Genomic DNA, 21,739 nt, shown 5'->3' with positions numbered 1-21,739 from the left:
TTAAAAAACTGTTGTATTATAATATTAATGACGAGTAAGAAAACTTGAAAATAAAACAACAAATTTTATTATTTTAATTGGAATGCATACAATTTGTTACCTATTTTAAGGTGTACTTTATTTACATGTATATATCTATCTTCTGCATATTCTACTAAATATTGGTTTAATTTATTTGTTAAGGTGGGTGTAAGATCATTTAAAATTGCCGTTTCGTCGCCAAGGCACCATAGGAAACTGATGTGGTATGAAGAATCCTATAAAGAAATATACATTCTTTAGAGTTTTACAGAACAAAATAATTAAACAGTTCAGTCACAGGGTATTTGTTGAGCATTGTTAACATTGGGAATGTTAATAAATTATATGCAAACTTCTTTTGACGTTAACACATCTTGCTTACCTCGTAAAAAGGTGGCAATTTATAGTCAGCAAGGGATTGATCAAGATTTTTAACAAAATGACCTAAAATTCCTTTGTCGTCTATACATTCTATACCAAGGAATGTACGTGTCCTATCTTCATTACAATATGCGCGTACATTTAACAATTCCATGCTAAAGTGATTAATCTGCTCACATAATTTTTTAATTTCTGCTACAAAGGAATCAATCCAATGAAATTTTAATATTAGACTTCTTGTGATGCTAATGTGAAACTCTTCTGAGAATAGATTACATTTCATTGGTAACTCTTTTAATACTGACTGCATCCATGAAAGCATATCTTCACTAGGTTCATCTAAAAATAAAAATATTTATTCTAATGTTATTGCAGAACTATTAAAGGAAATACATGTTTCTTGTTTTATACTAACAATGAAGGTAAACCAATGTTGCCCAGTTACCACGTTCATGTTTAAAACTCCTTATTCGCCCGTCATGTTCTAATGGATCATCATTGACTTCTTCATGGTGTGGAACACCCTTCCATGCTGCAATACTTCCAGGTAATGGTAAACTATAATATCAAAATTCAAAATGTTAAACAATTGCGTTAATGAAGGGAATATATTTTTTGTGTAAATAGAAATGTATGCTATGTCTAATTATAAGTAATCAATACACGTACCGCTCACAAACTTCATTGTTTTTATCGTCAATGGTATCCTTACCGGCTTCATCATCTTCAGAGTCGGAAACATAGGTACTTATTAATCCCAAACCAGACATCATTTGCAAATATTCGTACTCGACGCACTATTTTTCATTTTTTAAGGTTATATTCTTCAATGTTTGCTATTGTTAGTTTGTCACACTGAAATATAATAATCTGATTCACTATTTTTGTAGATATAAATTTACACCGTTTCATTTTATGTAATTAAAACATAAGATTTAAAAAAAACAAAATTTATAATACAAACAGATATTGCCAACATTCTTTTGCATACAAAAGGTTAACTTGTACTTACTGAAAACATTGTACATACAGTCAGTGTAAAAAGTATGATTTTCTCAACAATCAATTCAAAACAATACTTGTTATTTATTATTACACAATATACTTCTGGAATAGATTTTATGTAAATTAAATTTTTTTACCATTAAAATTTTTCTTATATAACTTAAAATTAAAAAAACAGATATAATGAATTATATATTTAATATGCGATATTTTTTACATGTAAAACTTATATCTGTAAAGAAAAATAGACACACTGCACATTTGAAAGTTCATATAAATGTAGTTAATATTTTATAAAATTAAGAACTTATTATTTGTACATTATATTACACTCATTGTATATAATTATTTATGTACATGATTTAAACACATTTTATATACTTGCTTATATACATTATTTACACTTACACCAATGTTGTCATAAGAGACACATTTCATTCGCTAAAGTCTTCCTCATCACTGAAATACTCGTTTTTCTTATATCGTTTTCCTGGTTTTTGGTTTAATCGATTTTCTTCATCGAATCCCTTAGATCCTGGTCTTTGACTATTTTCTAATTCCTTTTGCTTTTGCTGAAACATCACATTTATAATTATTTATTAACTGTAACTGCAAGCAGAGATAATATCTAAATAAATATTTACCTCAAATGCAATAGCAGCACTTAATGTTTCTACTTCATCTTCCCAGGTTTCTTCTATCAATTCATCATCACTATTTTTATTGCAATCGCCTGGATTTGAACCATTACTAGCTTTGTGTTTCTTTCTAATACGAATTTTTTTCACTGGTGGATTCCTCGGTCCCAATGTATTATTTCTACAGTTATACGACAAATGACCTTCTTCACCACATTCATAACATTGAGATTTATCTGGGTAATCTCTTCTGCGAATAAATTCAGTACTACGACCATTGTCAACAGCTATAGAACTTTTAATTCTACGACCTCCTATCTATAATAAAATAATTCATTAAAACTAATATGTAACACATATTAATATAAAAACAATAAAATACCTCTGTATCATTATAAATACATACCTCTGTATTGTTTAAACCTTTTGCACAAGCAAGAGCATCTTCTGAAGTAAGAAACAACACAAACGCAACACCGCGACTTCGTCGCGTGATTTTGTTTTTCATTATTGTCACTCTAACAATAAGTAGAAACGTCATAGTTACAAACAAATTTGACAATTAAAATTATGGGAATAAAAAATAGAAAAATAAAAATGCGTAACCTTCTACTAAAATTTTTAAGCTGGGATCCTATATACTTGTTAATATAAATCTTTAGATATTTTAACACTTTACGATTATGTAAAAATGTATTTGTAAACAATTTTCATAATTTTGAATCTAAAATGTAGTAAAAAATTGATTTTGATTACTGCGCAAACAATTTATTAAATTCTGGATTAATATAGTAAAAAATTGACCAAAAACGACATTGTTTTTTAGCGCATTATTAATTATTAATGCTGCAAGAATCCTTTAACTTACTTCACAATCTTTCCATAACTCTGCAAAAGTTGATGTATGTCGTTGTTTGTTAACGAAAAAGGTAAATTTGAAATATAAACAGTAGATCTGCTGGGTACTACTCCGCCGCTCATTATTCTTAGTTTATAAAATTTTAATACGAATAAGACGAGATATATAAATAGATCAATGTGAGGTTCTGTATCACGATAACTGAAATTTTCGCGCCCTCTACCAAATTGCATAGAACCATAGAAGAAATCGACAGATCTCGATTTATAGCTCGAACAATATTTATATTATAATTTTTCAGATTAGTTTTCAAATCGTTTAAAAAAATTATTTAAAAATTAATAATCGTAGAATTGTTTGTTATATTAATAAGAAAAGATTTAGGTGGATTAATAATACAAGTATTAGACACGAAATTTGTTATCATTTAACGACTATATTTTTTTAGGTAATATATAAATAATTTCATTAATGTTTATTTAATATCTTTAACTTTTTACACATTTCTTTTCGTCAAGGCCTATTTCAGTATTATATTATACGTAAATATTAAATTGCTATTAAGTAAAGAATACCTTCAGCTTTTAACTTCAATGAAAATTAATTGTGTTGTGTTTTAACGTAACGTTTACAAGTAATAATAGTGTTTCCTTTTTTTTTATGAAAAAGCATAACGTACCCCTTGTAGCATCGTATTTTGAGATTTTTTTTCTTTCCGTTACTTTAAAAGTTTAAGTAGATACAAATTTTAGAAAAAACATCTATTTTACCGATTTCATATGACAATATTACACAAATAGATTAAATATATTTTGGTCCGCTTTATTCCATGACTATTCGGAGTTATTTACAAAATGCACGATACAAAAAATGGGGAAGAAAGAGTCGATATTACAAAAGTAATGAATAAAAAAAATGAATAGACAAGTACAAAAGTCAGTCAAACGTTGAAGGTAAAAAATTAATTGTGCGCTGCTCTCTTACCGTTCATGTAACCTATCCATCTTTCTGCTGTGGTAGTAAATATAGAATCATTGTCAATTGAGTTCAGTAGGAGAAGTTGATTAATATGAGTAGAATGATAGTCCCACCTAGCTAAATTTGGAGCTGTCTTTAATGTGAAATGTCGTAAATCGTATGTGGTACCAGAGCCTGTATCGTACAAAGTTAACAGATTTTTTAGCGAGATCATACCCTGACTAAAAAGGCGAGATGCTTCTTCCACATCCTTTCCTGTCGCTATACTCTTTAAATCATACAAACCGATTAAAGAATAAATAAACCCATTCAATACAAAAGACGAAGGTGTGGTAGGATATTCTTCGTACCATACATATTTATCTAAGAATACAGCAGCTACTCCTCCTTTGTTGGAGGATAATCTAAAAGGTTGTAAACCCCTAATAGCAGCTTGTAAATATTTTTCTTCATTGGAATGATAATATGCTCGTGCTAATACGGAAATAGCATGTCCTTGACCCATACTCGAGTACCTGTTATCAAATATTTTAGCATTTAAAAAAACTTGCATTAATCGTATACAACTTAATTTATTAAAATAAAGTACCATCCAGGTTCAAGAGTAGCCATTCCAGGCGCCACCTTTCTTCTAACAGGATTCGACCATCCACCTGAGCTAATATTCTGATTGGCTACAAACCATCTTGCAGCGTCATAAAATTGTTCCATATGTTCACTCGTAGACAAAGTTATATTATCGATCATTCCGGCTCCATACAAAGTTATTTTTATCATCTGTAACGACAACGTTGTTTCGATTAAACTCTAATTATTTTGAAATCAAAACCTTAAATTAAAAATACTTTGTAATATTCTATGTACGTCGGATGTATTACCTTTAATTTCGAACGGGACAATTTTTTCTTATTTTTGTCATTTAAGAATAAACCTTTTTGTAGATCAATTACTAAATCTCTGGTATATCGTTTCCACTGATGGCTAATTTGACCAATTCCATAATATACATGGTTATTGTAAGTTTGAAGTACTGTGTTGCTAGTAATATAATGGAGATAATATATTTCCTTCCTTTCTCTAGATTGCAATGTAACCATGATACTACCGTTCTCTTTAATATTAAAATCCCATTTTAATACAAAATCCAAAACATGATCTAACTTCAGAGTAATCCCAGAAGTACTGGTCTCCGGTGTAGCAAATTTCATCACATGACTATTAGCATGCTTATCAAATATTCTAGATAAAATAGATCCCTGAGGTATAGTCCATTCTCGTTTAGTTTTATCCGAGTCTTCGATAATCTTTCTGCGCGGTTCTGGTTCTGTTAAATTTTTGCTATAGTGCGATAATCCGAATTGAGCAATTTGCGTTGGATAATAGTATCCTTGGCTCTCCCACTGAGTTGATATTGGTACACCATCGTTTCCGCTGATGCATTTAACGCGTTCCCTTACTTCGACATTATAATTTTCAAAGGTCATAAATACTCCCCTTGGATCGTATTTTCCCTTGGGATTAACAATTTTTGAATAACTGTGCAGCCACTCGAATCTTTCTAAACCATCATAGGTTGCCAATTTCCCATAGATCTAATGAATTTTAGAAAAATAATTAAATAATATCAATAATATCAATCATTTTTAACCGTAATATTTACCTCAAAATACTTGTGAATAAATGAAAATGGTATGTACACTTCATCTCCTTCTTTACGACATCCAATTGAATAATCACCATTAATGTGACAATCTATTTCTTGATACCCGCTTTCTAAAGTTTGTCGATCCTTTATGAAAATTCATTTTGTTTCAATTAGTCTATAGATATTCAATTGTAACAATGTAATATAACTTCAAAAATATTTGATATACCTTAAAATGAACTGCAAATTTATATGGAATATATAAGTTGTAATATTTACTTACTCTATGTTGAAATTTTGCCTTCCATTCGGTACTTTTAAAAAAGAATGGATTACCGCAATTGTTCCATGATGTTAATATTGAACTCAATACTGCAACTACTATTACAAGTAGTATTGTTTTAAAATTCAACCGCATCATCTTACAAATTCTGTTCACTGTAATTAAAATTTATAATGACATTAACCCTAAACTAATTGAACGTTATTTTAATAAAATAAACGTTCTCACTTACTTAATCGTTATGAAAATACGTTTTTTACTCCGTTTCTTGTCAACATTAACTTTTAGTAAAACCAGATATCATATTTTCCATTGTTGTCTGCTGAAAAATGCAATCGTTTATAAAGAAACTAAGAAAGGATGCTCGCGTTTGTTTAACGCATTCTAAATACATACATAAATATGTTTTCCCCTTCCATGGAAATACAATATATGTTTTCCAAAGGGGTTATTTTGTGTTTGATCATCGATGATTGTTCATATCAATAAGTTTCTCATACATTTTACTCAAGTATTTTGAGCCGATAGATATTCCATGCAACTTCGTCCAATATTTATATCTATATTATTGTATAGATTGTTTACGGCTCTAATATAAATAGCACATTCATTCCAGCTCTCAGATTTTACTATACAACCAAATATGTACATTAATTTGTCCGACACTGATAACCTGAGAATTGCAAAATACCGTGAGATCTTTATCTTATATCGTAATTTTCTATGATTGGCTTGCCAGTTACTTTCATGAGAATACATACGCAAACCGCCAATCAAGATTTCAATTGACACACGGTCATTATTTATATATTTGAAATAGTTTAACGATAGGGTTCCGTGCGTTTTTATTAATTATATATGAAAAGTAGATGCAAAGGAAAGTGTACGCTTCTTTAAAATATTTTCGATACAAAAATGTTTGCTTATCAAAAATTTCTTTAGGTACAGTCTAAAGTGTACACAAAATTGCGCCAAACGAAATTACAATCATAAACAATAGAATATTGTATGAAATTGGTATTGAAAACTTACCATAAAATACCGTGACCTAAGGAAGGCTTTAGTCCTAGGTCAGTAGATGGTAAAAAGGAAACATGATCATCTTTAATCTTTAATTATATTATAAATAATTTTAAACCAGCTGAAACTCTTTTTGTCTCTGTAAAATAATATTGCAAACAATTAAAACTTATATGAACTTTCACTATGATATAATAGAAAATCGCTTGTGCATTCCGGTTGGAATAATTGTAATTGGGATCGTAATGTAAAATTATTTTTTGCAGCAAGACATTAAAGTTTTTTATGAATAGAATATTGAAGAATATTGAAAGGATAGCATTTTAAAAACTAAAAGTTTTTTTAATAAAATGAGCGTAATATTTTTTTGATTGATTTATGAAAACTTGTGCGTCCGAATTTGCTTACGCAGGCGCAGTTCTATTAAGGCGCGTCTACAAAACCTTTAAAAGCTTTTAACTCCATCTGTGAGTCGTGATACACAATGGAATATTCAATGTAACTGGTATACTAAGGAAATTTATAAGAGATGGAGCTGAGTGGAATATTGAAATATTGTTAAATAGGTATGTGCAATACATCCAGAGGATATTTTGAATTTGTATATATTCGAAATGGTCATTAATATGCCCGAATTAGATTATAAAAGGAAGACGTGCATCGTTATTAAACTTCCATTTCTCAGCGTTCCGCGAAGTATGCACTGATACCTTCTTAGCACAAATCCCTTTTTACTTCCCTCCTTTCATAGTGCCTACAGTTCTGTTTTGTAATGGTCGGGATTCAATCAAAGTTTATAATAATTTAAACAGTGTGTTTATAATTTATACATGCGCGTATATATACGTGTACATATATATACACATATATATACTAAAAGACTTTTATGGTGTTGTACTTTGTTCACTGGATATGTAAGTTTCAGAACCATATTCTTATGTCAGTAGATCCCATTAATATGTAATTTTTATCTTCCTAGATGTAAAATATTTCAATTTTTACGAATTAATTAATATTATCACTGTGTAATAGATGGAAATATAATTTGCTTTGATATAAAGATATTGTGATTTATATATTTATGCGCAAAGAATTCTTACTTAAGTTTATGGAAATCTTGTAATCTATATAATGCTAATCTGTGCTTTATTTTTATTAGTAAAAAGAGTTTATTGTGTATTTTTCTTCTCTTATTTCAGAATTTGGTCCAGTGTGATTATCAGTACAACACAGTATAATAAATAGTTAACGGTACCTCTATCTGGTAAGCAAATTTTGTTACACTATCATTTTGTATATTGTGTATCAATTATCAAGATGCATTTCAAAAACACTAACAAATATATCATTTTATACAGTTATATATTTATTGAAGCTAATATATCTTTGAATAAAGGAAAGATGATTAGTATATGAAAGAATTTTATTTATTAATTAAGATTTTTAGTAGACTATCTGCTATTGGTATTGTGAAAGAATGTATATTGGAATAGTGAGGCCTTTTAGAGGAATTTTTCACACATTGCTGAAATAAAGTTTTATGTATCCCATAGGTACACAATGGAAACACCAAATTCAGATAAGAGCAGACCCTCTCGTGGATTGAAACAAGTGAAAGTGGACAATTGGGGAACCTTTTTCCTACAGAGACTCCAACAGCTTTATTTTGAGGAAGAATTGCTTGACCTTACCATTAAATTTCCCACCAGTGATATCACTGTTCAGGTAATAGCTTTTATAACAAGTAATACAGTTGCATTCAGTATGCTGATAATTGTATTTATTACATGCTGTTGTCATTAATTTTATAATATTTTATACAGCGAAAGCAAATTTAATGAATATTTTAGGCTCATCGCCTGGTTATAACAACATGCACAGATTATTTTTTGCAATTGGAACGCGAGCAAAAAGAAAAAGATGAGAATTTCGATGGAGTGATCGTAATGCCTCCAGATATGCCATATGAATGTGTGAAGTCAATAATAAGGTATTATTGGATATAGTTTGTGCAGCTTTTGTAATTTGAAAATACATTGTTTGCATTTTTAAGGCAAATAACTACCCTCTGAAGCATAAACTTACTGTAACATTTTTAAAGTTTCATGTACACTGGACAGTTGGAGTACTGGACTTCTGAACAGCATGCTTTATACCGTACTGCACAGAAAATGAATATGACTGTGTTGACCAAGTTACTCGATGCACAGTTTAATACCAGTTCTTTACAAAATGAACAATCAAAGTGCAATACAAGACCTGTGGTAGCAGTTTCAAAGCCTTCGACCTCCAGTACAAAACCAAGCACCACAACAACCACCCCCACAACACCAACTACAACTTCTAGTTTGTCGTCGGGACTTTCAGTTACACCATTACCAGGTAGAAAGTAAGTATACACATCGATACACTGATGATATAGCCATTGCATTTTAAAAATTAAATGTCTATCATTTTAGACTTCCTATTTGGAAAAGGAAACTAGATGTACCCCAAAGTTCACCATCTCTTAACTATGAAATGCGAACATTCCATGGGTTATCCTCAACAAACAGGCCTACAGAAGTGACACCAGGACCTTCTCGATTTGATCTCCCTGAAGCCGAAGAGTTTGCGCTCGGCGTGTTTTCGTCATTCGATGACATTACTTATAATACCAAACCTATCGTGCAGGCACCAGGCAAATACAAAAGGGATAATTCGCCGAGCGGTAAATATTCTCCGGATAGAGACACTAAGAATGATACAACGGAAGACGAAGAGGATGAAGGTAACACGAACGAGAAAAGTCTGAAAGAAATTAATTCAGACGACGATTGGTCCGTAAGTAGATGTTTTCAGCGAGGCCAGGAAGCACAACCTTCGCCGTCGAAAAAGGTACGATTTGATCTTGAGGAAAAAGAAAATATGGAAAAAGGAAAATCTTCCATCAAAGGAAATTCAGACGATTCGATCAATAATCATGCCAGAATTATTAGAGAAGTATTAAAGAAGTATCCTCACCTAGTGAAGAATAATAAGAATATACGATTGAAGATAATGCAAAAGGAGGCGAAATCGCCGGATAATAACGCGTCTAAAACGAAAGTTTCTTACGTTGTTTTAAAGTCTGATCATTTGATGTCAACCAATAGTAGCGAAGAGGCCGAATCGAAGAGTAACGGGAATGTTGATGGCGGTGAAACCGGGCCATGGAAATGTAATAAATGCGACATAGAGGAGGAATACACAAACTACTACATGTACAGAAGGCACATGCAAGATGTACACGAAGAAAAATTCGACCCAAGAGTTTGCGAACATTGCGGTTACAAAGCAACAAAGCGAAATATCCTGATGTACCATCTTTATACGAAACATAACGTGCCACCACCGAAAAGCATGCGTTTCCCGAAATGTCAAGCATGCCCTTACGTTGCACTTTCGGAAACGCTTTTGGTGAGACACCAGATAAATCATAATCATCGACCAACATCGCGTCAACATTCAACGACGAGAGAAGAAATTCAATGCATGCAATGTTCTCTGACGTTCAAAGACGTGACAGAGCTAACAACGCATGAAATTAATACCGGCCATGGAAATATATCCGAAGGAAAGGAGAAAGGACATCGATGCACCCATTGCAGCAAAGTTTTCGTACGCGCTACAAATCTACAAGTGCATTTAGATTGCGTGCATAAAGATTTACGAGATCCTGAATCGACAGCCATGCCGTCGATTTCGTTGGAACCTTCTTCGGAGGCTGAAGCGCTCAGCCATGTTGCGAGTGGAATAGCAGCCTCTCTGAGTGTCGGAGATAGTGTTCCGGCTGAATCCCAAGAAGTAGCTACAAACGATTCAGACTTCATAGTACCGGAATTGCAAATGAATAATATTTCCCATGAGATAACTTACAGTACACAAGAACTCGACGAACAGCCTATGATCATGCTTATTGATAACGAAAATTATCAACAGGAGGACAACGAACAACAGTCCCAGCCGCAGCAATTGAATATTTCAGACAATGAACAAATTGTAATGCAAGGCACGGAAGATGGTATGATCGTTTACATACACGGTAGCGAGGGAACGGATCGGCAAACGTATGAAAGTTATCAGACGGAAGAGCTTACCGAAGAAACAGAGGAGATAGTGGAAGAAGTGGTCGAAGAAGTTGAAGAGAAAGTAGTGGAAGAGGAGGTGGTAGAAGAAGAAGAAGAGGAGGAAATGCAAGTTGATAATACGGAAGAGTTGTTAGAGGATTGCAATGTGGATCAGGTGGAAGAGGTAATACAATATGTAGAGGAACAGACAGAAATTGTAGAATACGATGAGCAATGCAGCGAACAAAGTAACGGTGCTGACGAACCTCAGGATTCGGTTATGATCATCGAAGAAGAACACGTTGACGAGGTGGAGCAAGATGCCGAGCAAGAAAAGAATGATAAACAGATCAGAAGCAGAAGTTTCTCTGAATGGGATGATGATAGTAGAGAATTAGTTGAATCCTAAATAGCGATATTATCGATTATTATACTGGCTTATTCACATCTTATTTTTGATCAGTGTCTATGACTAACAAAACAACGTGTTTCAGTTGCATTTCATTCTATCTTACTTTTAAATGTCTGTACGACTTTGATTTAAGTTTTACTCGATATAACTATTTGTATATGCAGGATGTTCCACAAAAAGTTATCCATTAATATACCGCCTAAATTATTGATACTATGAGAAAGTACTAAAGAAAAATTTATATTGCTTTAGCTATATGCTTAACTATATCATTTAGGTATAATTATTAATACTGCTAAAGAGGAAGAACGAAAGAAACGTTTGTATTGTTTTAGCTATAAAATCTGTTGGGATAAACGTGAAATTATTAATGCTTTATCGTGATGGAATGCTATATTTGTGGTAAAACACCAAGGTAAGTGTGTCTGTACCGTATTATTTTGTGCGCCTTGACATTTTAAGAGACAATAAACGAAACAGAGAAACTGCTCATAAAATGAAAACTAAAATGAAATTACCTCGAAACCATGCACAATAATATCTCTCCTTCTTTTGTTTGACACAAAGTTACTATTGAAGTATACTAGTTCATTTCAAAGACATCACATTTCTTTAGTATTTTTTTTATAATGTCAATAATTTAGTGTGACCGTGTCCAGTTTGCAAACTTTTCATTATAATTTCAATTTCCAAGGTTCGTTAAATTAAAAGTTGCACGAGCGTAATGAATAAACGTGAAATGCAATGATTCACTGCTAATTGCACATGTTCAATACAAATATTTAAAATAAAAAGATTAAATAAAAATGTGCATTTTCAACGAAAGCTTTTTCTTAGACACTGTAATGCTGAATTATTTATAATAATAAGTTACAGTTTAAATGAACATTACGTATGTAATTATATATATTTCAATACAAATAGGATGAGGATTCTTCATAATTTCAAGATACCAGATCATTAAAAGCAAATAAAATTAATTGGAGTAAAAGTGTAACTGGTAAATAATATATTCTTCGAAAATATCATAATAATAAAAATTCAATTAGCTGAACAATTAAGATATAAGATATGATTGTGGTCGAAATACTAATTAATAACAATTGATAAATCGTATATTCCTTAAGAACCTCTTATTAAATCAAGAGGGATTGATATTAAAAATCAAATAATTACAAGAATCACATAAACGAAACGTAATTATTATTAAAGTATCATTTTATTACTTATTTCATTTTATGTGATTTCAAAAACATACTTTATATGTTTTTCGATTCAATTATGTAGATAATATATTATAATACTTCCTTTTATTTTTTTATAACATTTTACACATGCAATCTGTAGTAATATAGAAAGAAATCCTACAAATTTAAATAATTTTTAAAATAAAGTATATTATGCTAAAGGATTATAATATTTACGTTAGGACAATTAACACTTTATAGTATTTTTTAAACCATTCTCTTTTATATCAGAATGTTAGCAATAAAATCGTCAAAATGAAAAATTTAGAATATATTTGATATAATGAAGATATATTTAAAATGATGTATATACTATACTGTAAACCATGTAACACATTCTTTATATTTTCACAGAAACCGCACACGCAAAAAGGTATACTTCCTTTAAAGAATTAATACAATATAAAACTATAGCTGTTTTGTAGTTTATACGGCAACTGAAATGTTTAAACTCTCTTACGTTTTAAGAGAACAATATTTTTCTGATGCAATCAATTTATTTACGATGGAACGTAGCAAGAATATTCTCACATATAAATATAAATAATTCAACAATTAACATAATCGAAGTAATAGAAAGTTTATTTAATTTTCATGATTTAAGAATTATTTTTATTTGTGGAAATATGAATTTTGTATATTAAGACAGTTTTTATACAAGAACAAGGAATAGAATAATATATAGTATAGCAAAGTTGTATGAAATGAAAAACCTTTTTATTGAACATTACTATATCAATCAATATAGTTTGAAACATGCTAACAAGACTGACAATAAATGGTTTTGATGATTTTATATCGATTAAGTAAAGTCAAATGGATTATGTGAATGTTTTCTAATATGACAGTACTATTAATAGTACAAACTTCTCTATAATGCTTTAACAGTTTCAAAATTGTGATACGCTTGATGCAATGAAATATAATATTAAATGTATTATTATCTTCTGTCTGTAAAAAAACAATAAAAAACAAACGTTCTATCAGTTACATAATGTTTAATACCAAGAGGTTTATTATTTAATACGCTTTAATGTTGTTGTAATGCAGAATGCGTAGATGATGTGAAATTTTATTTATTTTTTAATTGCGATCATATGTTTTTAAACGCCTACGTTCTTAACACTGTTTTTTACAAAGTGTTTTAAATTTTGCAATTAATGCCGAAAGCAAGATGTCCGACTCTTGTTTCTCTTATCTAACGTTTTAAGTTTTAGTATTTTCTGTTCTTACGAATTCATTTTTCACAGTCGAGCACAAAGACGCCAAGAAGCGAAAGTGTTTAAAAGCATACGATTTTACAAAAAAAAGATAGAACAAGAGAGTTGGTAGTGGCAAGAATTTCGTAGCTTTCTTTAGTTAAAATTTCTGCAAGCCTCACAAAACTCTTTTTTATTTACTTTAAATCAATTTAGCTCACGTTTAATTTACCACTATTACTACTGGTGCTATTTAATAATCCTTCTCAAGTATCAATTTCTTTGAAAAGTTTCAGCCAACTGGTAGCTAGCTTTTGTACGTAATCACTGTTGTACAATTGTCATTAGAATCGAGTAATAATTTTGTTTTGCAACAAATAAACGAACATCGTATTATATGATCCTGTGAGTTCTAAAGTTTTTTACGTTCTAAAAATATACAAGTTGGACGATAATTACGGTATAGGGTGTTCCAGCTAAAGGAAATCACCTAAATATCTCCATTGTATCGTTGTCATCTTATCACCATTGAGATGCTTTTTATAAGGAAACATTGCTGAAGAAAAATTTTCTGTCTTCATAAGCTTTACTCTTTCAGCGTGGACAACCTGTAGGCAAATACCATAAAAATTAATGAAGTTCCATCTGTCAAGTAAACGAACCTTGAACAAGAAATTCAACGACAATTTCGAACAAAAATGTTTGCCCACCCATGTTACCATAAGCACCATCAAGCTCTTTCGGATTTTAAAGATTGTTCCAAAAAATACATCTCTTAGAATAAGAAGAGGATACCAATGATCTCTGATCAACAATTGGACGCGATTTTCATCGATCGCCGGTCGGAGGACGACGGTACCAAGCGGGATCCAGACGTTATCGTCCGGCAAATGTTATCCCCCTGGATGGTGTACCTGGTGAATACCGAAAAGTCCTCGAGGCGGGACGTTAACGCAAACGATTCGGGCAAAACCGCATGTTATACAGGAAACGTAACCAGTAGCCGGTAGTGGTGGCGAGGATGGCGATGTCGACGATGGTATAGAGACACGACTACTCGATCGTGACCGTGGTAGCAGTGTACGGGGTAAAGGAGCGAGAGCGAGCGAAAAAGTGGAGAAAGGGAAAATAAATGAGTGAGATAAATCGTGGGGGCGAAAGAGACTCGGGAATACAAACAGTCGGAGAGAGAAAGAGAGAGAGAGAGGACGAGAGGGTCTATCGCGACAATAAAGAGCAGGAGAAGGACAACGAGTACACCGGATAGAGACGGAAAGGGAGGCGAGGGCGAGGGCAACAGTGGTGGAGGCAACGGAGAAAAAGGGGGGCTGCGGAGGTGAGAAGGTAGGAGAACCAGCCTCCGCCAGTATCCACGTGTTCAGTGTAGTGGCGCGTTATGACCCGGATGTTAGATCGTAGCTGCAGTTTTGCGAGAACCTGCCGACCCGGATGTCTCGCTCGTCGTCTACAAGTGATCCGCTACTAATGTCCTCCTGGTTACCGAAATATGTTCAATCGGTAAGTAAATGCCTGGTCATCGGCTCGCGTTTCGGTTACCATCGATATCACCACGCCGCGGGTCCACGTATCGGACATATCCACTGTCAATCGTAATTTCTACCCCTTTCGTTGGACGGCTGTGACGGTGCGGTTCGGTGGTGGTTCGATCGACGCTGGCAAACTCGAGGAATCGAAGCAGTCGTCGCGCTACCAGTCGTTCCGTTCGCGCTACCAAGGACTTTTGGTCCTTCAAAATTGATTTAGAATCCTTTCGAAAAAGGTATTCAACCTCGATGGCTCTTTGTAGTCGAATACCAATCGTTTCGAATTAAATGTAGTTAACGTAGTTTGCGTGGATATGGTACAGCTTTGTTCGATCGTGGAACTTTGACCTTCCTGGCATTTTCGATGGTAGCGTTCTCGAACGAATCGACGGAGGTTTTTGAAGACATTGCTTTTTGAGAAGTAGGCTTAGGTGTTTTTGATAGGTATAACGTATCGGTAACATCCGCGTGTGCTTGAAGGATAGATGCGAGCAAGTCAACGAAAGGTGCCAGCAAACTTCGAAGGGACCTGATAAATGCCGAAATCGCCAACCTACGTGATTTACTGCCATTACCACCCTCGACCCGCCAGAGACTTTCCCAGCTACAGCTTATGGCCTTGGTTTGCGTATTTCTTCGAAAAGCCAATTACTTTCAACAAGGTAAGCGAGATTATTGTAATTTAAACAAGGGTGGTCCATCGCGATCTGTAGACGAATACATTGGTGTCGCGTTTGGTACCGTTTCTGTCGCCAATGCTTTTCCTCTTCCCGCGTTTTAAGTTCGTCTTCATCTTGTCGGTCATTTTAGCGTTGGCACACGGCGCGGCGTCGGTCTCAAAACGTTTCGTTATCATCTTCAATGAAAATATCGTTCCGGCTTAACGTTGATTTTTTCATAACATATTTCAGTGAATTTTGTGCCTTCGTTTCAAGCTGAAATTTTCACTTTAATCTGAAAAAAATCAAAGTCAAAATATCAACAAAGTTTATCAGAAATATAGCTTTTTCATTAACAATATATTGCTAGTAACATATTCTTTTATATATTCTTCAGTTCAATTTGCTAAAAAATCTGACGCAGAATGAAATTATATGTGCTTTCAATATTTAAAATAATTTATACGTTACATCATTGGACTGTCACCTTTATGTATTTATATTGCATTAATGAAGAGAAGGCCTTTTTACCTGATTTTTAGCCATCAATTATCTACCGATTCCCCTGCAAAATAAAAATTCTCTCAAACAATTGTACGAAACAAAATTGAAATATGAACGTATTGTTTCTTTTAATAATTTAAAAACTTCTACAACAATGTTTGTAAATTCCTTAGACTTCCTAATTTTTTATTACATTCGTACATATTTCTGATAAATGCAAAAAATTCGCCGCCGTGCTTAATCATTCGATTATGATAAAAAGAAACATTGCATCGAGATGAAAAAAATGATAAAAAAACGACGCGATAGAATCGGATAAGATGATTTATCGACCAAATGAAAGGAATATACCGGTTATAGCTCGCCTGCCGGACTGATCTGCACATAATTCCAGTGCGCCTCCTCGGAATTCGCGATTTTTTTCGACGAACGATTCGATTTTCCATCGATAGGATTTATTCCGCGACGATAATATTTAAACGGAGTTACGAGGATCAAAAACTTCGGGCATCTCCGTTGTGCAAGCGTAGAGAGCAATATATAGGTAAAAGGTAGGGAGGTAGGTAAGGCAAGAAGGTAAGATCGGCGTACATTCAAACTCGGCGGAGTCTAAGCGCGAGTTCCGGGTGATCCGCTGACCTGTCGGCCTTTGCAACAACACTCTCACGCTCCTGTAACCCATACTCCCTCTGTATCGTCTCTCCGCTCTCGGTCGTTCTTTCTTTCTCTCCTACATACTCATTGTTTCACAGTATTCGATACTATAGTCCCGTGTAGCGCCGTTTGTAAACGTTGCCATGCTGCATTAGCATACGCTTCTTTTCCTCCTCCCTTTTCTCTCCTCGTTTTTTCCTTTCCGCGCGGCCCTTTTTCTCCGTAGAGGAGACGAAAATCCGCAGGCCCGGACGAATTTTCACCGGTCCACCTTCGCATTGACCCCTGATCAATTATGGTTCCTCTGTACCGATTTTATTCGGGGGCATAAACGCTTCGTAACAGGCACGAGCGGTGATTGATGCCGGCGATGTATCCAAACGAATATTTCATGTTTCGCAGAAATTTTGCACTTTATGGGACACAGTCGAATTTCTTGTAAACGAATTAGTTGAATTAAAGAATTAGAATGGAAGAAATTTGTTGATAATTTTGCAATCTAGGAATTTTCTGGAAAATTCTTCTTTTTTCAGACGCATTTTAAATTTTGTAATTTAGTTAAAATGTTTCTTTTGTATGGCATCAAAATTTATGCATTGTACCATTAAAAGAGACGAATGCTCTAGATAGGCGCTTTTGTTCTTTTGTTGATTAAATAAAAATGAACAATATATGAGTCTATCGAAGTTTTTTAAAATTTTGTTTTATGCCTTTTTTTCTTTATTTTAATATTCCTTTAAGTGCCACTTGAAAGATAAATATTCATAAAAGCTACTTATAACTATTCAGATAAAAAGCCTTATCGGGGGAATTTGTGATTACGGATGTTTATGAACAATAAAATTCGCAATAATGATATAACTATACATATAAAATTATCAATATTACTTCTATATTTATATATAAATTTACGTATTAAATCATATTTACGTATAATATTATTACATTACATGTAATTTCATATTTACGTATAAAATTGATTTTAACAAGTGTTAACAATTGTTATAAACAATTTAATTTATAGATTCATAAAGTTCGTTTAAATTAATATAGCACGTTGCATTTTGTGTTTCAGCCTTGAAAAACTGTCCATCCGATTCTTCGAATATCCCGACTCCTAACATAGGATTTTCAAAAGTAATATTGTTTATCATCATATCGCATTGTATTATTGACCGTCGATTACTACGGTACAAATGTTGGCCATACAATGCATGCAATTTTTCAGGCCATGTCCGGATTTATAATGATGATGACCCAGCAAGGAAAACTATTGTATATATCAGAAAATGCAGCGGAATATCTTGGGCATTCTATGGTAAAGTAGTTGTAAAGAAATAGTATTTATGGTAATTAACTGTGATGACAATTTATGATACAGATTGTGACACAAGAATTTTAAATCCTACTTTTATATTTGTATGTTTTTACAGCATAATACTCTATATTAAACAATACGTTTCAGGAGGACTTGCTTATCCATGGAGATAGCGTTTACGATGTTATAGACAAGCAGGATCATATAGTTGTACAAAATCAATTATCTAGAAATAGTCCAATTCCAAGTGATAAAAGATTGTTCCTCTGTCGAATTAATGTATCCAGAAATTCTCGAAGACAACTACGTTTCGGTGATCAGAAGGTAGAGTCTTTAAGTATAGATACTTTTTTCACTATTACTCTATGTTATCAAAATTAAAAATACTATTTCTTGCTAATACAGTTTTGTTTGCGCTGATGCTGTATGTGTTATATTTTATTTAATATTTATGTTTTTTTGTCCTATAATTTATTTATTTTAGCGATCATTACTTTCGCCTGCGTTGTTTTATTGTTATTTTTATAGGTAGTTCTTGTTGAAGGTCACTTCTTACCTTTTGTTCCTGTGTGCAATCGAAATGAGTTTGTTTTCCTTGCTTCGTGCACGCCTGTTGTTTTACCGGAAACCAGGGAAAGTATTGTTCAGGGCGCGACAAATATTTTCACTACGATCCACTCTATGGATATGAAGTATCTGCATATTGATAAAACGTAATATCCTTCTGTAAAAAGAAGTAATAACAATATGAAATATCTTCTTGCTAAGAATACTTATTGTTTTTTCAGTGCAGAAAGCCATTTAGAATATAGTCGTAATGAATTAGTAAACGTGTCCTGGTACAATTTGCTTCATTGGGATTCTATACGAACAGCATACTGCAAGCATCAAACTGGTATGTTTCGTTTTGCATGGTAATTCAATAGAGTTAATATATTAATATAAAATCATGCAATCATTAATGGTTATTTCAGTAATTCAGTCTGATCAAGAACGGTCTGCAACTGCATTGTTAAGATTACAGAGCCGTTCCGGACGATGGTTTTGGGTGCATTGCGTTCTGCAAGTCAAGGATACATCCGAAGAGTGTCAACATCCTATCATTGTGTGTACAAATCAAGTTTTAAGGTACATGATTAAAAATTGATAATCTTCATTTTTATAATTGACATATTTCTGTAAAAAACAATTTTATAGTATTCAAGAAAACATAATATTTCAGTGATAGGGAAGCAGAAGTTATGCGTTCAAGCTCATGGTTGTATCAGTATTCTTCCCAAACTAAGTTCACTTACACTATCTGTTCTGCAAATCAGAATCGTAGTACGCCATACGCTGTTGGTAGCCAAAATAATCAACAGCAAGACTATACTCGATCGTTACCTCACACTCACAATAACGATGCTCAGCATTCTCCTACTATTCGAAATTCAGACCAAGATCTGCATGGTTCCACGAAAACGCAGCTCGAAGACTATGCAACAAGGAACACGCGTGAGGATGCAGAACCCGTGGACATGTCGATCAGCAGTAGTGAACATGAAAACAGAAATATACATGTGAATATACCGCACGGTCATTACGCGCTTGGCCAATTTACAGATAGGTACAAAGCACACCACAAAAATTTAAGTGGTTACCGTGCGAAATTTATCCAATGCCATGGTCAATATAATATGGACGCATTATCATCTTCCAAATATTATATCACAGACTTAGATAAGGACTATTGTTGTAACGAGAGAAATATATCTCACAAAAGACTTCAAGGTAAGACATTGCCTGTAGTAACAATTGCTGGACCAACAGGCGATCCATCCGAATTGACCATGGAACATTGGAACTCGAGTCCAGTGTGGTCCGATACATTACAAAGGGTACCTGACGTTGTCCATCAAGATCTTAGCCCGCACGTTGCAACACCGACCACTCCAGTTGATACTCCTGACTCCGAACTACATTCAGAAACGCAAATTTTTAATTTCGATTGGACAGCCGAGCAACACGTGCCCAACTTAAAGATCACTTTTCGTAGTTCGAATCAGGGATCTAGGAAAGTCCAAGACGTTCAGCCCATCACGTTACAGTTACCACGTAAAAAGGGTCAATCTATGAGTGATTCTAAAGACTTTCCTAAATGAGACTGTATACTTGACAAATTGGTGTTTCATATTAGATAGGCAAATATTTTTTTAAACTTAGATATAACTAGTTTGGAGGTCCAAGTCTCTGAACAAAATAGAGAATAGGTGCTAGAGACTGAGTTCAGCTGAAAGCTGATCAAAATGTACTGTTATTCAGAAAGTTTAAATATTAAACAAGATTAATTTCAGAGGAATTGAAATAGATTCATTATGCTAGTTCCTAATGCAATAATTGTAAAAAGAGACTTATTGTTACAGTTTATTGGTATTGCATATAAAATAAGATTTGCTGCTTTTTTTATTAGTTCAACTATAATTAACGTTAAAATGAATTTCCAGTGAAAATTAATGAAATTGTATTGTGTTTTGTAAATCAGTTGTTTAAATTGTTGTAGTTAGATCAAATTATCGTCAGTATTAATTAAAAATTCGTTTGTTGCCAATAGAGATTCGTGGGTGAAACGCCATAAGGTATTACATAGTATTACGATTAATAAATTGTAGAATTTAAATATTTACATTTGTAATAAATATGAGTAATAAAAGGAACAGGAGTACCTAATTACTAGTATTAAAAAGGAATGTACTTTAATACGTTTTTAAAAAACGTCATTGTAAGAGAAATTTTTAGAAAAATGAGTTTATTGCTTTTTAGAAATGATTTCCGTTTCCATGTAAAATTCAGTAATGATGGATATATCATTATAGAAGCAATTAGTTCTTCGACGATATCTTTATTAATTATTACTTATGATTATATTTGCGTAAGCTAGAGACAATTCAGTGCATTTGTTGAAAAAGATGTTCACAAATAAAGAAAAAATGTTGATACTTTAATACGAATAATTAAATTCGGCTGTGGTCAATACCTTTCTAATCTATTATTGTTTACGAATTAATTTATAAGATTGGTTTTATACTACTACGATGGTAATCAGTTTTTTTTTATATAGAACTATGTATTTCTCATTTTTATTTAAAATTTATATCTCACTTTTTTATAATCTAATAATATTTATTCTTTTGTTTATTACGCTACGTAATATATTCTGGTTCATGGACAAATTACGTCCCCAACCTGCATTATGTTCAAGAAAATTCTGTAAATAATATTGTTGTTAAAAATATAAGATTAGTCTA

General features: G+C 32.7%; 5 protein-coding genes across 11 annotated transcripts; 2 read left to right on the top strand and 3 right to left on the bottom strand.

The window, feature by feature from the left end:
* Positions 1-49: 49 nt before the first annotated feature.
* LOC144474942 (U6 snRNA phosphodiesterase 1) lies at positions 50-1,209 on the bottom strand. Of its 2 annotated transcripts, XM_078190359.1 has the most exons (5): positions 1,072-1,209; positions 818-960; positions 679-741; positions 404-597; positions 50-257 (listed from the first exon to the last, which is right to left on the bottom strand). In XM_078190359.1, the coding sequence occupies exons 1-5, from the start codon at positions 1,173-1,175 to the stop codon at positions 69-71; spliced, it is 693 nt and encodes a 230-aa protein (XP_078046485.1). In that variant the 5' UTR covers positions 1,176-1,209; the 3' UTR covers positions 50-68. The 2 variants fall into 2 exon arrangements, with proteins under 2 accessions (XP_078046485.1, XP_078046483.1); XM_078190357.1 differs by having other exon boundaries at positions 404-741.
* On the bottom strand, positions 1,148-3,113 carry LOC144474944 (zinc finger CCHC-type and RNA-binding motif-containing protein 1). Of its 4 annotated transcripts, XR_013494799.1 has the most exons (6): positions 2,914-3,113; positions 2,452-2,563; positions 2,052-2,363; positions 1,816-1,979; positions 1,415-1,509; positions 1,215-1,272 (listed from the first exon to the last, which is right to left on the bottom strand). XR_013494799.1 is itself a non-coding variant. In XM_078190362.1 (5 exons), exons 1-4 carry the CDS (start codon positions 3,024-3,026, stop codon positions 1,842-1,844), a joined length of 675 nt encoding a protein of 224 aa, XP_078046488.1. In that variant the 5' UTR covers positions 3,027-3,113; the 3' UTR covers positions 1,148-1,257; positions 1,816-1,841. The 4 variants fall into 4 exon arrangements, 3 of the variants coding, with proteins under 3 accessions (XP_078046488.1, XP_078046489.1, XP_078046487.1); XM_078190362.1 differs by lacking the exon at positions 1,415-1,509 and having other exon boundaries at positions 1,148-1,257; XM_078190363.1 differs by lacking the exons at positions 1,215-1,272; positions 1,415-1,509 and adding an exon at positions 1,624-1,639.
* Positions 3,114-3,334: 221 nt separating this feature from the next.
* Hsepi (D-glucuronyl C5-epimerase) lies at positions 3,335-6,483 on the bottom strand. 2 transcript variants are annotated; one of them, XM_078189962.1, is made up of 7 exons: positions 6,207-6,483; positions 6,043-6,132; positions 5,811-5,965; positions 5,543-5,671; positions 4,761-5,474; positions 4,472-4,659; positions 3,335-4,397 (listed from the first exon to the last, which is right to left on the bottom strand). In XM_078189962.1, coding segments are annotated over exons 2-7 (1,719 nt in total). In that variant the 5' UTR covers positions 6,044-6,132; positions 6,207-6,483; the 3' UTR covers positions 3,335-3,865. The 2 variants fall into 2 exon arrangements, with proteins under 2 accessions (XP_078046088.1, XP_078046089.1); XM_078189963.1 differs by having other exon boundaries at positions 6,043-6,129.
* An 821-nt stretch (positions 6,484-7,304) lies between these two features.
* On the top strand, positions 7,305-14,172 carry Cp190 (centrosome-associated zinc finger protein CP190). The gene is made up of 6 exons (XM_078189961.1): positions 7,305-7,396; positions 8,030-8,094; positions 8,384-8,555; positions 8,681-8,820; positions 8,932-9,219; positions 9,290-14,172. Exons 3-6 carry the CDS (start codon positions 8,391-8,393, stop codon positions 11,325-11,327), a joined length of 2,631 nt encoding a protein of 876 aa, XP_078046087.1. The 5' UTR covers positions 7,305-7,396; positions 8,030-8,094; positions 8,384-8,390; the 3' UTR covers positions 11,328-14,172.
* Positions 14,173-14,385: 213 nt separating this feature from the next.
* On the top strand, positions 14,386-21,380 carry Dysf (neuronal PAS domain protein dysfusion). 2 transcript variants are annotated; one of them, XM_078189960.1, is made up of 9 exons: positions 14,386-15,294; positions 15,806-15,982; positions 18,213-18,274; positions 18,366-18,455; positions 18,603-18,779; positions 18,984-19,168; positions 19,244-19,350; positions 19,430-19,583; positions 19,678-21,380. In XM_078189960.1, the coding sequence occupies exons 2-9, from the start codon at positions 15,934-15,936 to the stop codon at positions 20,594-20,596; spliced, it is 1,743 nt and encodes a 580-aa protein (XP_078046086.1). In that variant the 5' UTR covers positions 14,386-15,294; positions 15,806-15,933; the 3' UTR covers positions 20,597-21,380. The 2 variants fall into 2 exon arrangements, with proteins under 2 accessions (XP_078046086.1, XP_078046085.1); XM_078189959.1 differs by having other exon boundaries at positions 15,801-15,982.
* Positions 21,381-21,739: the final 359 nt, after the last annotated feature.

The sequence above is a fragment of the Augochlora pura genome, chromosome 9 (assembly GCF_028453695.1).
Source record: "Augochlora pura isolate Apur16 chromosome 9, APUR_v2.2.1, whole genome shotgun sequence".
Lineage (NCBI taxonomy): Eukaryota > Metazoa > Arthropoda > Insecta > Hymenoptera > Halictidae > Augochlora > Augochlora pura.
The sequence above is the reverse complement of the archived record's forward strand: the minus strand, read 5'-3'. Positions and strand labels throughout refer to the sequence as shown.

What these genes read in the sequence shown, in the direction of transcription:
- Hsepi (XM_078189962.1), bottom strand. An exon ending in AGGCAAAATTTCAACATAGA is followed by an intron (nt 5,672 to 5,810) that starts GTAAGTAAATAT and finishes ATTTTCATAAAG; the next exon opens with GATCGACAAACTTTAGAAAG. An exon ending in TGTCCCGTTCGAAATTAAAG is followed by an intron (nt 4,660 to 4,760) that starts GTAATACATCCG and finishes TTGTCGTTACAG; the next exon opens with ATGATAAAAATAACTTTGTA.
- Dysf (XM_078189959.1), top strand. An exon ending in TACGTTTCGGTGATCAGAAG is followed by an intron (nt 18,780 to 18,983) that starts GTAGAGTCTTTA and finishes TTATTTTTATAG; the next exon opens with GTAGTTCTTGTTGAAGGTCA. An exon ending in TATCTGCATATTGATAAAAC is followed by an intron (nt 19,169 to 19,243) that starts GTAATATCCTTC and finishes TTGTTTTTTCAG; the next exon opens with TGCAGAAAGCCATTTAGAAT.
- LOC144474942 (XM_078190357.1), bottom strand. Translation starts at nt 1,175, where the DNA reads ATGATGTCTGGTTTGGGATTAATAAGTACCTATGTTTCCGACTCTGAA. An exon ending in AACAATGAAGTTTGTGAGCG is followed by an intron (nt 961 to 1,071) that starts GTACGTGTATTG and finishes TTGATATTATAG; the next exon opens with TTTACCATTACCTGGAAGTA. An exon ending in AACATTGGTTTACCTTCATT is followed by an intron (nt 742 to 817) that starts GTTAGTATAAAA and finishes TTTTATTTTTAG; the next exon opens with ATGAACCTAGTGAAGATATG.
- LOC144474944 (XM_078190362.1), bottom strand. Translation starts at nt 3,026, where the DNA reads ATGAGCGGCGGAGTAGTACCCAGCAGATCTACTGTTTATATTTCAAAT. An exon ending in AGTTATGGAAAGATTGTGAA is followed by an intron (nt 2,564 to 2,913) that starts GTAAGTTAAAGG and finishes ACTTATTGTTAG; the next exon opens with AGTGACAATAATGAAAAACA. An exon ending in AAGGTTTAAACAATACAGAG is followed by an intron (nt 2,364 to 2,451) that starts GTATGTATTTAT and finishes ATTTTATTATAG; the next exon opens with ATAGGAGGTCGTAGAATTAA.
- Cp190 (XM_078189961.1), top strand. Translation starts at nt 8,391, where the DNA reads ATGGAAACACCAAATTCAGATAAGAGCAGACCCTCTCGTGGATTGAAA. An exon ending in TGTGTGAAGTCAATAATAAG is followed by an intron (nt 8,821 to 8,931) that starts GTATTATTGGAT and finishes ACATTTTTAAAG; the next exon opens with TTTCATGTACACTGGACAGT. An exon ending in ACACCATTACCAGGTAGAAA is followed by an intron (nt 9,220 to 9,289) that starts GTAAGTATACAC and finishes CTATCATTTTAG; the next exon opens with ACTTCCTATTTGGAAAAGGA.